The sequence below is a fragment of the Rousettus aegyptiacus genome, unplaced genomic scaffold (genome assembly GCF_014176215.1).
Source record: "Rousettus aegyptiacus isolate mRouAeg1 unplaced genomic scaffold, mRouAeg1.p scaffold_m13_p_7, whole genome shotgun sequence".
Classification (NCBI taxonomy): Eukaryota; Metazoa; Chordata; class Mammalia; order Chiroptera; family Pteropodidae; genus Rousettus; species Rousettus aegyptiacus.
The window spans coordinates 46,840,105-46,854,403 of NW_023416310.1; the positions used below are offsets into that span (position 1 = coordinate 46,840,105).

Consider the following 14,299-nt stretch of genomic DNA (forward strand, 5'->3'; position numbering starts at 1 on the left):
CACAAAGCTTGGCTGAATTGTATTCTACAGTTGGATGGAAAATAGAACTAACTGATGAATCTGGGTATTTAACTGAGGAGATCTGCAAAGTGTTGAAGGTGCAGCCTGATTTCTCCTTGCTGCTTATGGTAAAATGTAAGGGAGAGAAAAAATAAAGAAAAACCAAAAATTAAAAGGAGAAAGAAACTGTTAGGTAGAAAGGAACCAGTACTTGATGATTCAGGAGGTTCTTGGCCTGTTCAGATTGCAAAGGATGCCAAAATTAGGAAATTTATTGTTAGGAAAGCCAAGGGTGTGCGCCTGGACTTTTGCTGAAGAGAGTCTGTGTATGACATCCACTGAAAAATCTCAGCAGAAGCCAGAAATAGACATGGGTTATCCAAAAAGATCTATGGAGGGCTCTCTTACCTAATGGTAAGGATCCCTGTGACAGATGGGAGACCCACAAAGTTTTAAGGAATGTCATATTAGCAGAGACATTGTCAGCTTGACCAGAAGGGGAAAGAGGATGAAGTAAAAGAAGGCTGTTGGAATTCTACAATTCTACAAGCGGGGAACGTGCTGATAGAGCTACTAAGCTGCAAACATGTGCTACCATTTGAGAAATGAAAAGAATGGCTTCTATGACAGAGACACAGGCGCAGAAGCAGAGGATGATGGATATGCCATAGGCCTAGAGGGCAGAGCCATGGGCCCAAAGGGCAGAGCTGAGAGCCATAGAGAACCAGTGCCAGGCCTTGATACCTAATGGAATTTGCCTTGCTGGATATCAAAGTTGCTTAGAATCTGAATCATTGTAGCCCTGAAATCTATTTATTTTTTAAAAAAATCTCAGGCGATTCAAGATCAACTGAGTTTTGGAATCACAGGGATAGAAGATGAACAAATCCCTTTGAATGCTACATTTTACATTGGATTGGAGAACTACTTGCATTGTTTTCAGTACTTACATATTTACATGGCCTGGATTGTGTGCATCTGTGAACATGAAGAGGCTGAATGTAAAAGCGAGTATCTGGAACCTATTTATTCCAGGTTCCAGGGGCATGGAATTTGGGCCTAAAGTAACCCTTAATATCCTTTGTTCTGCATAACCAGTCACCGTCCCTAGGCTGACTCCCTCCTGTCCCATCTCATCATGTTCTGGAAACGAAATGACTGTGCACAGTGTTTTCTCTCTACGAAGAGAAAAGCACATATGTGTCACGACGCAGGCCAAGTGAAACAGGTATTGCTCAGAGTGTCTGCCAACATGGATTTGTCACATCTGACAATAATATTCATAATATTCACAAAATCTTTACCATCTTTCAGAAGGCACACAGCTCTTAAAAAAAATAAAATAAATCCTCCTTCTTAGAAAATACCCATTTTGACTAAATTAGGTTTTTTTGTTTGTTTTTAAATCCAGGCCATGGGTTATCTTGGCTCTCCAATTAACTTTTTTTTTACCTCCTGAATTTAATCTTTAACTGCAATATTAGGGTTGGAAAAATCACATTCATAGTAGATCCTAAAGTTAATCATTAAAAATAGTTGATCCTGAGTAAACCCAATCTTTGCAGAATGAGGAATCACTACCAATCTCTGGTCATTAAATCAATACTAAAAAAAAACATAAAACCCATTATTCTGTTTATCATTAGCTGAATACAGTGTGTTAACAATGCCTGTTAACACACAGAGCCTGAATTACATGTCTGTCAGCTGCCAGAAGATCCTTACGGAGACAGGATATGTGAATTCTGCCGAATTAGAAAGACCTAGAAGTCAATGAAACACTGATGTTTCCTTATCTGAAAGAAGATCAAAGCAGGAGTTATTTCTTCTGTTCACTCCAAACCACTCCATTTCCCAGGGCTGGGCTAGTCGCCACACCAATACAACCACAGGACAATATCAGGCTGATAGAGAGGGATTGCATGGTCCCAGACAGGATCCTACTACCCTAGATTCTTTGAAGACTCTTTGAAGAGCTGAAGTTAAATGGGGACAAAAATATCTCAATCAGGCACTTGGGACTCTTTCCACGGTTCTGTTAGTCTTGCAAAATGAACACCCTCTGGGAACTTCCATCCTGAGATTTTTAGGAGGAAGCTGGCTCATTCACTAGATTTCATATGTAGAGTCTTTAAGTAGTTTAAAGCTAAAAGCCTTACGTGTGATTAGATTCTAACGCACACTTTAAACTTTAGTAGCCTAACATTCTTTCACTCATTTCTTTTTAAATTCTCAGACTACTATGACAAAGACAAAAAGGAAAGAGAGCTGTCATTCTTTATGGGAAGCCAAGTTTGAACAGTGTGGAAGCATCTCTTACCTCTCCCATCAGGCTGTGAGCTCCTGAAGGGCAGGGTTTATGCTTCGTTTATCCTGGTGTTCTCAGCACTTAGATCAGGGTTGGTGCTGAGTAAGTACTCTAGGAATGCTTGTTGAATAAGTGAGTGAATGAATCATCATCATCATCATCATCATCATCATCATCATCATATTAATAATAGTAGAAACCCCTAACATATACAGACTAAGACATACTCCGCTAAAACTTTTAAGCTTGGCCTTTATTGTTGTTGTAGTTATAAATGCTCCACAAACACTCCCAACCAACATTTTATGAAAATTTTCAAACATAAAGAAAGGTAGAAACAACAGTGAACATCATATAACCACTCCCTAAATTCTACAATTTACATTTTGTTGTATCATATATATCTTCATCAATTATTCTTTTTTTAAATGTATTTCAAAGTAAGTTGAAAGCAATTGCACGTGAGTATCATTAATCAAAATTTGATATTGTTTTACAGTTCTACTTTTTCTTATAAGATAAGAGTTACATATAATAAAATGCACAAACCTTAAGTGTAGTTTAGACGAGTTCTGAAAAATGCATATACCTCTGTAACCCAAACCCTAACTAAAAAAGAATATTTCCATCACTCATTCCTTACCCCTTAGAGGCAAGTACAGATTAGATTTTTTGAACCTTAGATTAGTTTTGCTTGATCAATAAATATTATAAAATAGATAGCCATTTATTTTAAAATTTCACATAAATGACAGCATACAATACATTCTGTTTTACATAAGGTTTCTTTCAGTCAGTATAATGTTTTGGAGATGCATCCATGCTGTTGTATGTATCAGTAGCTGTTCTTTTTTATTGAAAGCAACATTCCATTGCATGAATACATGACCGTTTACCGAGGGTTGGAATTTCCAAAGTGGAGATACCATTTTACACTTCCATCAACAAACAGTGTATGAGAGTTCTGATTGCTCTGATCAGCACATTTTGACTAAACAATTTAGCCAGCTAGCATCACCCTAACATGCTATTCTGGATTCCTTTGTCTTAGAAGAGTAGCAGTGGTTGAATTACTCCTTTAAGTCTGTAACTGAAGTTAATATATAATAATAAAGCAGTGTCTTTACTTACACATTACAGAAATATAGATATATGAAGAAAAATTGAAAGTGTGCTCCTATCGAAGGGGGATAATATGGCCCATGGAGACTGCTGGGCTTTCATCAATATCACAAGATGGGGTAAGGCTGACTGGGGCATTAAGAAAGAATGGCATTCTACTTTTGAAAATTCATGCTTAGGAGCTAACCTATAGGATAGCAGAAGTCATATCCAGTTTTGATTATCTGAGGCAACAGTTATGAACTGAGAGTCACTAGAACAACCTCCGTGAAGTTGGAAGGGATTGTTTTAAAATACGTTGCCACACGGATCAAGTTCAAAGATTCAATTTCCTTGCCCCATGGCCAATATTCTAGACAGAATTTCAAACACCCTGAAAGTATAATGGAAAAGAATCTCATATAAAACGTTGGCTCCGGCAGATTTCAGAAAGGAGAGTGGGGGAAGTAAACACACACACACACACACACACACACACACACACCCCCACCCAGCCATCCAGATAATTTGATAAGAGAACAGAGAAGATCTTGGCAATTTCCTTGTAATAGCTGTAATTCTCAGTAACTTAATCCTTGGGGGAGGGTGAGGCGAAGATATTCCCACATGCAAGAGCATATTCCAACAAATTTTCTATTAGACACACTGTCCACCAAAACTGAGGTCATATTTTTTTATCTGATGATAATCTATAGATTTCCCCCCTAAACCACTAATTTAATATAAATTACTAAATTTATCTAGTTTAGAGACTACTACAGTTCTGCTTGACTCTGTATGTGTCTGTCACATGGTATCTGTGATATCATGAACCTCCTCTGTCTGTTCTTCAGAGAGATGGGAAGATGAATAAAGAATTTATGCTGACAAGGACTATAAACTAAGCAGCTCCAAACACACTCCCCCAGGCTCCCAGAATACAAAGAAAAAAGTAATCACTCCAAATGACCCCCAACTATTTAAAATCTCATACCATCAAGTCAGATGAACCAAAATTGCTACCACCTGTAAAGATTCAAAGAAATACAAAAATCACTAAGAAGAGGAAGAAAAAAATGTGGCAGATGTGCTCGGAGGGAGGGAGAACAAGAGAGGAAGAACATGCTTGGAGCACCCCCTCCAGGGAACTCGCGATCATATCAGAGACTGAGGAGTTCTGCCAGATCGGGAAGTAATAAAACAACATGCTTTATCTGTTCTTCTCATACTTAAGATTCTAAGAAAAGTTTGTTAAAACTTATAGATCTTTTAGGGTCATAGAACTGAAGCCTGGAAAAAGTTTGAATTTGTCTACTCATAAAACCATAGACTTTTAGCTTTGGAAGGGACCCTGAGAATCATTTAGTATACTCTGCTACCCAACATAAAACATCCCTCATAAAATGTGAATCTGTTTTCTGCTCGCATCCCTCAAGTTATAGGAAATGTAGTCTGCTCCAATTTTTGAGCTCTCTTGCTGTTGACAAGTTTTTCTCTAACATTGAAGTGATCTTCTTCCCTTTAACTTCCAATCATAGGTCCTCCTCAGCAAAACAGAATTAAGTCCACTCACAGTTCTTTACAGGTTAGGTCTTCATATATTTAAAACTGAATATTATGAATGTCCTGAGTCCTCTTTTTCAGGCTGAAAAAGTCACAGTTTTTTAAACAAGGTTTTCAGATTTCTTGATAGCTTGGTTAACTTTTTCCTATAAACGCGCTTCTTCAATGTCCTGCTTAAAATGTGGTGCTCCAAATCAAAAGCAATGCTTTATTTGGGTATTGGCTTATTATCATAGCTAACTGCTTCTAATCACAATGGACAGGAAAGGTTAGATTACATGCTTACATTTATTTATTCAAGCAGGTAGTAGCAGAGGTAGAAATAGGAAATAGATCTCTTGCTTCTCAGATCAGTATTTCTTTCCCTATACCACACTGAAAATAACCTGTTGGATAAAAAAATATATTTCTTCTATAATAAAAATATGGGTAACAGAGTTTTTGTGATAATCAAAGGAATGAATGAAAAATGAGTCTTAGGATCAAGAACTTCCTTCTTCTAGGCCAAATGAATTCCCTTACTTGGGTCTTCACTCTTGTCCACAAAAGAAAACAAGAGGTAACCTCTCTAGGTAAAAGTCTTAAAGAATCTAGTAGCAGAGGATCAAAGCATATGAGTAGCCTCTGGTCTTTGTTTAAGAAGTCCAGTGCAATCTAGACAGGTTCCCTGTACCTCCCAACTAAAATCCCAACACTTATTTGGCCAGGCGATAGTATCCCCTGACATAAAAAAGCAGCTTACTAATCATAAAGAAGTTCAAAACAATTAAATATTGGCCTAGGTGGTGGTGGTGGTGGTGGTGGTGGTGGTAGAGGGAGGAAAAGCCCTGGCACATAAGCTATACTCACCTTTTAATCAGAACTTTAAATAGAAAATCTATATGGCAAAGGTGCAGAATGAAGTGATATATATATATTACCTCTGGAGCAGTAGTTAAAATTAAGTTTGAGAGCACTGGGCACAACAGCATTTTGGTGCATATAGGTTGGTACCTGGCTTACGTGCTTTCTTTGTATCTTTCCTAACCTCCTACGAGTTCTGAATTCATCCCTCAAAATACGTATGGAATTAATTCAATATACACTTATTGCAAATCAACAAGACAAAGGCACCGAGGATTGAAATTCCCTCCCCTAAAAGAGAATAAGGCCTGCCTCAGAGAACTCAGAAGCTAACTATAAAAAGACAGACATACAGACAATAAACAAGCTACCCTGATATGAGAAAAAACGGATGTACAAAGTACAAGCGTACCAAAACTGAAGCTTTTCCTCTGAAAGCAAGATCCAAAGTTGGAGGAAAATTTAGAATTGGGACCAATTTACATTTGACATCAGATTGAAAATTCAATGAAAGTCACACAATACAAGAGACCCAGGTACTTCTCTTCTGTCAGTGGAATAAACTCACCCTATGAAATTAACCGGCCCCTAGGATGAGCAGATCTGGAAGACAGCAGCCAGTGCCAGACTTGGCCTGCACATACCAATATGGTCAGTTGTGCAGTTCTTTGACTCTGATAGACCTGACCTTTCCATGACTGAAGATGGGCTGCCAAAAAGAGACTATGCTCCATGGTCAAAAGTGATAACCATTCTTGTTTGTTTGGAAGTGGGGCACTGCTATGTCTGGATTAGAATATGAAAAGAACAACGGAGATAGGGTTGGGGCAAGCCACCATTGTCTTTCCCCTTCTGTCACGGGGTAGACTAGAAAGCAAAAAACTATTATGTTGAACATAAGACATTCCTATTCCCAAAGCGATGGATTTTATAAGCCAAATAACAAATAGAAACCACATCTAGGAATGCTGAATTCACTGAGAAATCCAAAGAAAAATATCAGTTGTCAATTCTTTCCCAAAGGGGTCAGAAGGAGAGATTGAATAAAGCAATTCTATAAAATGTAATCCAAAAGTCCTCATTGCTTACTGCATGGTAAATCATAATGGCAGGAGTAGTCTTATCCTGTTACGCTGGAAAGTGAGCTACAAGAAGATAAAGTCACAGCCACAACCACTAAATAAAGTAAATAAATACCTTATACATACACAGCAGAATGCCCAGACAATGCAGAGTCTCTGTCCTCAGCTACTCCTGCAAAGGGAAATTCTCTCTTTAGGGTTCTGCTGTAGGCACCACGATAAAGCACTCTGACACCATCAAAATGCTATGAAGATCCTGAAAGCAGTTTGCTTCCACCACCACAAAACTGACTGATGTTTGAATTCTGGCCATAAGAAATTTTATTTCCTTTTTCTGAATTAAGGAATGGGCCTAACCCTGAATGTATTAAAAAAAAGCGTAATGAACCAATAAAGAGCAGATGCCTGATGCAATCGACTAAATCATGTTCATCTCTCCTGCCTGTAGAGCTGCAGGCTGACATTCTGCCCGCTGAATGGGAACAATGTTTTAGACGGTCATGGGACCCAGGGTCTCTCATTCCTACACTCCACATTGCCACTATCCTCACCCTTCTTTTCTTACTGTAAACACACTTATGGTTTTACTTGGGTTCATCTTACCAAATAAGAATCTCATGTGCATCAAGACAAGGTGACTCGAGCCAGTCATTCTACTTCTAGGTATATTTTTAGGTAAAAACTCTCAAGAAACACACATGTATGCACAAGGAAACATGCTCTTTGGAATGCTATTTGGAAAAACACCAACACAAATGGAAACAGCTTTGATGTTCACCAATGGGGGAAAGGATAATAAAATGTGGTGTATTACTATAGTGGAATATGGTACAACAGATAAAAGGAACAAATTAGATCTCATTATTAGCGTGGAGAAATCTTGAAAATACTGTTGCATGAAAGAAATGTTGCAGAATGATACAGAGCACTATCCACGTACATAAATTTAGAAAACACGTAAAGCATCATATCATTCATAGGTACTCACATACAGCTTAAAGTATTAAAAAACCTGAAAGGATAAATACCAAATTTATGGCAGGAATGAGCCTGTCTAAGCCTGGGGATCAAATAGGATATTATCTATGCTATGATGTTTGGCTTTTTTTATATTTTTATTTAACTATTTTTCCTTTCTTTTTATGTTTCTTCTTATTGATTATATAGATTTTTAGATAAAAATAAAGATGCAATGAACAAAAAAATGTTTATTTTCAAGTCTGGATAGTGAGAATATAGTATTTGCTATATTTAAATTTCTCAAAAAAATTAGATCTCAAAAGGGCCAGTCACTTGACTGTATTTACTTTTAGATATGGAAAAATGCATCTATTGAATGATAGGCATTCTACACATAGGACTTAGCACTATTCAATGTTTCCTCTGAAACTTAAAGGCAGAGAGTTTATTGCTACTTGAACAAACAGTTGCTCCCTCAGACATGGGTCAGCAATTCAGCTATACTGGTTCTAGGCAAGGTTACTGGAGAGAAGGGGCAGAAGGGCATAACGATTAAGTAGCCTCGGCATCAGACAGATCTGGGTTCAACTCCTGGTTCAGCCACTCAGTGTGACTTTAGCTAAGCAGCTTAACCTCTTTGAGCTTCAGTTTCCTAACTTTTAAAGTGAAAATAGTAATCCTTATCTCACACCGTTTTTGGAAAATTACTTGAGATAATGTATGAATAGACTGCTTAGTTTTTGCCTAGCACACAGGAAATATTCAAGGAATGGCTAGCGAAAATTAAAGAGATGAGGAAGATTTATTGTTATATATGGTCCTTTAAAAGTTAATTGTACATACATGATGAATATGGGACACACTCATCATAATAGTGGGAGAGATGAAGGGGTAAACAAACATAGGATGTGATGTGGTGACCAAGGACAGGGAGCCTTCTAGTTGTAACCCAATCTCCAATGACTTCCCATCATCCCTGAGAATTACTGCTGTATAGTAGAACCAAGTTCTGGGTGTTTAAGGCTCCTACGACTTCAGAGGTATAGCTCGTGGCAACTTTGGGTCACCGCTTCCTCTGGGAACGTGGCTTCCAGACATCACAGAAATGTGAGATTTCTTGTTGGCAGCAGCTGAAACCCCTGAGTGGACAAAGTTCTGGGGCCCTGGGCGGCTGGTAACGGCAGCTGCCACTCACTCTAAGCAGCCTGGAAGCAGGATGAATGATCTCAGGAGGCTCCGCTCTGAATTGGAGGACAGGAATTCCAAATGAGGGCCAGTAGGTTGTCCTAAGATATCTGGCCACTTCAGGTCTCACTTTCCTCCTGAACAGAGACAGTGCTATATGTCTCTTTCCTCTAAATATCAATAAGGTTCAGAATAAAAGACTAAAAAGTTTGACAAAGTAAATCACAAACTCTGAAGAAACCCCAAGTGGAGTCCATCTGTCTGCTTATCCTCCCTTTTCCACCTTCCTACCCAGAACACATTGTAAGTTGCTGTTAATAACCATAATAGAATTCCTTCCTTAGCTGTTTATGTTTCTCAACATTTTCTGTCAACTAATTCAAGTTTACTCCAAAGGTATCAGTAGCAAATGCCTATTTCCCTCTAGTTATTTTTTCCTCTAGTTATTAATCTTCAAAAATTACAATGATCGGAAAATGAATAAAACCGATCTTCCTAGGTTTTAAGCCTCAGCTAAATGGTTCCCGCCCTAGACAAACAGGTGGCAGGGCATTTCTAGGCTAGTCGCCATGTTTCTTGCTGAAATGTCAACCTCTGCTTTCTTAATCTTCTTTGTGTGTACAGAATAATTTGGAAGGAAGAAATCAGCCCCCCCCCCCACCCCAAACAATGCTTTGTAGCTGCTCTCAAGTATAAAACTGCTTGAGCAACGCTCTCCAGATTTTCCTCTCAGTCCAGAGTCAGTGCCTATCATTTTAGCAGCCAGACGCTTTGACATGTTTCCTATTACATTTAGAAAGTGAAGAAACAGGTGACAAAGAAACAGGAGGGATTAAGTGACATGAGTGAGGCCAACACAACAGTAAGAGTTTTAAAACTCTCCCCCTTTCATTTGCTGGGATGCTTTCTTTCTGCATACTGGTCTGCATTCTCTCAAGAGTTTAAATGAAGTAGGCGAAGACCATGGTGACTGCTCCAACTACTTGGGAGCAACAGTTAAAATTCCGGCCTCTTGAATATCTTGTCTGTCACTGAGTCCTTGAGGGAGTCTGCGTATGTTAATCGGTATCTCCTGAGGAGGGTACCGTAAGAATCAGAGGTAGTTTATCGAACGAGTTTTTTCACCTAGGGCAGCAGGGGATGAAAGAAAGACAGACGAGTGAAAAAAGGAGAGAGAGAGAAACTGAGGGAGGAAGGGGTGAGGGGAAGGAAAGTGAGAGAACTTCGTTCTATCCTATTTTTTTGAGGAAACAAACCTTACAATGTTGTTGCTAATATGATGTAAAGTTGTCTATGCACCTATGATGAAAAGCTCCACTTTCATCTTGATAAATATTTCTGGCTTTGCACATATACAACAGATTATAGTTCAAGATCAAAACTGCACCTGCAGTTTGCAATGACCTATTTTTTGCCCCAGTCCCCTAAAGTTGCTCTGTAGCAAAGCCAAGATAAAACAATACTCAAAAAAAAAAAAAAAGGCTGCAAGTTCCTGGCAATTTCCCTTCTACTCCACATGCTGCCAAGGTTACTTCGAGGTGAAGCTGAACTCTCCATTTGGCCCTTTTTGCTTTTTCCTCCCCTTTCCCCCTCCCTCCACTTAAGTACTTACTGATTTGCTTTATAGCCTTTACCTCGATAGCATTATCACCCTGGATTTTTATCAGACTTTGGGTCAGGAGAAGCAGGAAAGGAGATTGGATGTGAGTCTGGGTGTGGCAAGGTCCTGTTGCCTTATCAGGGAGGTAAGAAAGTGAATCCACCTGGTATGTTTCTGGCTGTGAAGTACAGTGAGGTGAGCCAAGGTGCCAGGGGGTCACTAGGAGTTCACTTTGGATGAGTGCCCAATGCTTGCAGGACTTAGGTCATCAACTTTTCTAATTCACAAAGATGTATTTCCTGTTGGATTTCTTTCTCCTTGTCATCTAGGCAAAAGAATCCAGTACGCAGCCAGTTTGGTGTGTACAGGAAACATCCCCTTCCTGAATTAAATCCAATTACGGTAATTCATTCAGAAAATCCTTGGGATCACTGGCACAAGTTAAACTGCTCAGGGTGGAGGAGTTGGGTGGTTAGCCAGGGGACTATCTGTCAAGGATACCTGGGTGCTTTCCTCATCATGGCATTGACCTGCACCTGAACCTACCCAACATCATCTCGCAAACCTAACCTTGGCATGCCTTGTTTTTCTCTCCTATAAAATGGCAGACTTTGATATTTATTCCTGAATTGCTTCTGTTACCTGCTTAAAGAGCTCTGGAGAGCAGAAAAACTGAAGCTCCATAACAGAAAAAAATACATAAAATCAAATTTCAAGAAATTGTGCTTTTGAAATTTGGGGCTGAGGGCTGGCTGACAGGGAAGCCATAAGGCTGGCCCTGAATAGGATGGTAGTGCATTGTTCTTTTATGCTAATTTCGGATAGAATTGGCCATTGTTTGGGTACTATTAAAGAATAATTCCAAAGCAAGTGGGAATACTAATTCACTTCTAGTAAGGTCCTAGGCTAAAACGATGCAAAACACTAAGGAAAAGAGTTCATTTTTTGAAACATGCACTACATTAAAGAAAAGGTCAAAGACAATACTGAAGGCTCCACCTAGTCAAATTGTCCTTATACCTACTTTGGAATCCAGGTGTGATTGATAACAATGGCAATAATCGCTTCCACTCAAATTAGAAGACTTTCACAAATTAAAATATCCATGATCAAGATACAATTTAACAGACTATATTCTCTGCTGAAATACAGAGGGTCTGCATCCAGGTCTCTTACAAGTAGCTTTTGTATCGACATGAAAACAGGACATCTATAGATATGAAGTACTTTAATTTCTAAGCATCTCATGTCTCATTGGAAGTTATCTGGCCTTATTTTAACTCCTTTTAAAAAAAGATGTTCAAAACTCAGTGAAAACAGACTCACAAATACAGAGGGATATTCTGGTGTCTACAGAGGAGAGGGTGGTGAGGGGGCTGGGAGAAAGGAGTGAAGGGTTAAAGAGGAACAAATTAGTAGTCGGGAGATGGCCACGGGGATGTAGAGCACTGTCTAGGAAATGTGTCAGTAGTATTGTAATGGCTACGTGTAGAGTCAGAGGAGTGATAGGGTAACTGGGGGCGGGGGCAGGGAGGCCATTTCATAAACTATACAAATGTCTAAACAATACACTATACACCTGAAACTAATATAAATAAATAAATAAATAAATAAATAAGTTCACATGTTCGTTTGTTTGTTTGCTCACTCATTCATTTATTCATTCATTTGACAGACATTTATCGAATAACCGCTGTATGCTGGGAACTGAGACAAGGATATAAGAGTAAGACACCAGTGTCTATCATAAATAAGTTACAGTTAGTAGACAAGGCTATCAGGAAAGTAAGTACAGCGGAGTACTATATGTAACGGAGCTTTGTGTTAGGTGTTTAGGAGGTGCAGAGGGAGGGCCAGTCCCTGCCTGAGAGTGTCAAGGAGAGTTTCCCTGGGGAGGAAACATCTGACCTGAGTCTTAAAAGCCGAGTAAATGTTTGCCAGGGGAATAAACGCCTAGCTAAAAGGAAGAAACTGCTGTGTCATGTTGGTGGTGAACGGCAACAAATTTTGTGTGGGTATACCCAGGAGATGGTAGAAGATGCAGCGAGGAATACAGGCAGGGGCTGGCCTGAGAAGGCACTTACACGCACAAGCTTTTTTTTTTCCCCCTTCCCTGGAGGTGATGGGCAGGTCATGAAGAGTGTTAAGCAGAAGAACAATCAATCAACTTTGTATTATGCAAAGGTCATTTCAGCAGCAATTGGAGGGAAAAGGGGGACTTTACCATACAAAAGCAGAGGGGACATTTTGAGACAGTATATAAAATAACTGTGATAAAGTTTGTGAGAAATGCTGACATTAATATGGACACTGGTGTTAAGTTTTGTCATTTATCTTCCACCATTATGAGTGTTACAGACAACCAATACCGTAAGTGTTCAGAGACTGGAATGGAATGTTGAGGAAAGGCTTCACAGAGAAGGGAGGTAGGAACTGAGCAACTACTGATGCTAGACTAGGGCACCATCCCAGATTGTAGAAATATCATAAATAAAATGTGATGCTTCTAAGCAGGCTAGAAATATGATGCGTTTATGAACTGAAGAATACCTATCAGACTCATGAGGAAAACAAGAGAAATAAAATGATCTGAGGTCCTACTTATTGAGGCAAGTATTCCAAGTTACAGAGAAGTTCACCAAAATCTAAATGGCACCCTAAGGTGAGACCAGGAAGATATTCTCCGTGGACACTGAGCTGAAATAATCATGCCTGTAACTGTTGTAGGAAATTTAGTCCATTTCTAAGTTCATGTATTTGATTGAGATAAAGTATGCTGAGCAAATACGAAGCATTTTTTTTTCTTTAATTATCAACCAAATGAAATGGCATTAACTTGAGATGAGCTTGGCTTACTGGCAGTACCTTATGAAGTTATCCTCTTCATTTAAAAAGTGTTCTACAAGAAATACAAGAGTCTATAATACAGGATGCTACTAAAAGAGAATTTGGGAAGGCTACGATTGTTTGCACCATGTCCTGAACTGAAACTTCTTTTGAAACAGGAACACTTCAGTGTTACTTATACATTTAATATTTAAACGAGGCAGAGATGTGAACAATTACACCATGCCAATCCTATGAGTGGAGTAATCTCACCCAGTAATAAAACTCATTTCAGATTATTATTTTTTGTTTATTAAACCAACAAGAGCCTTCATTCTAGCCAGCCTGCCAAAAGCACAATGAACTAAACAATTTGTTTAGTCTAATGATGGATGCTCTTAGCCAAAACAAGGAGGATCTCCAAAGTTTTGCTTTTATAAAATGTGACTTTACCATGAAATGATATTATATATAATTAGAGGGAAGGGATGTGAAGCCGAAGGCTATGGAATAACGCAATTCTTTTTACTCAGGGTGACAGAGATGAAATGGATTTCTTGACAGTTTGAAGCATAAGGTGTGACAAGGTGTAGTCTGTGACTGACTGGCAATAAATCAATTATTTCCGGTATCTCTTAACCTAGGACACACTTGATAACTGTGGAATTTTTTTCAGTTTTGTTATTATATAAGGCAATAAAGCCGTGCATTTACTTTAAAAGACAATTTCATGGATGAGAGAGAGTTAACGTCTATCTCAGATCCATTTGTCCCACACCATCAGTGACCGCACCACCCGTCCTTGTTATTAACAATGCTACGCTACTGCTC

General features: G+C 38.9%; 1 protein-coding gene across 6 annotated transcripts in view; it reads right to left on the reverse strand.

Moving 5' to 3' along the window:
* The window catches only part of EXOC6B (exocyst complex component 6B), a 514,225-nt gene that overhangs the window by 70,792 nt on the left and 429,134 nt on the right, over window positions 1-14,299 (reverse strand). Inside the window, exon 22 of one of the 6 annotated variants that reach the window (XM_036225136.1) lies at window positions 1,453-7,069. The exons of the other annotated variants lie outside the window; for them this stretch is intronic. Coding sequence (XP_036081029.1) covers window positions 7,064-7,069 — 6 coding nt within the window. The 3' untranslated portion in view covers window positions 1,453-7,063. Of the gene's footprint in view, window positions 1-1,452; window positions 7,070-14,299 lie in introns of those variants that run through there. 6 annotated transcript variants of the gene reach the window in all.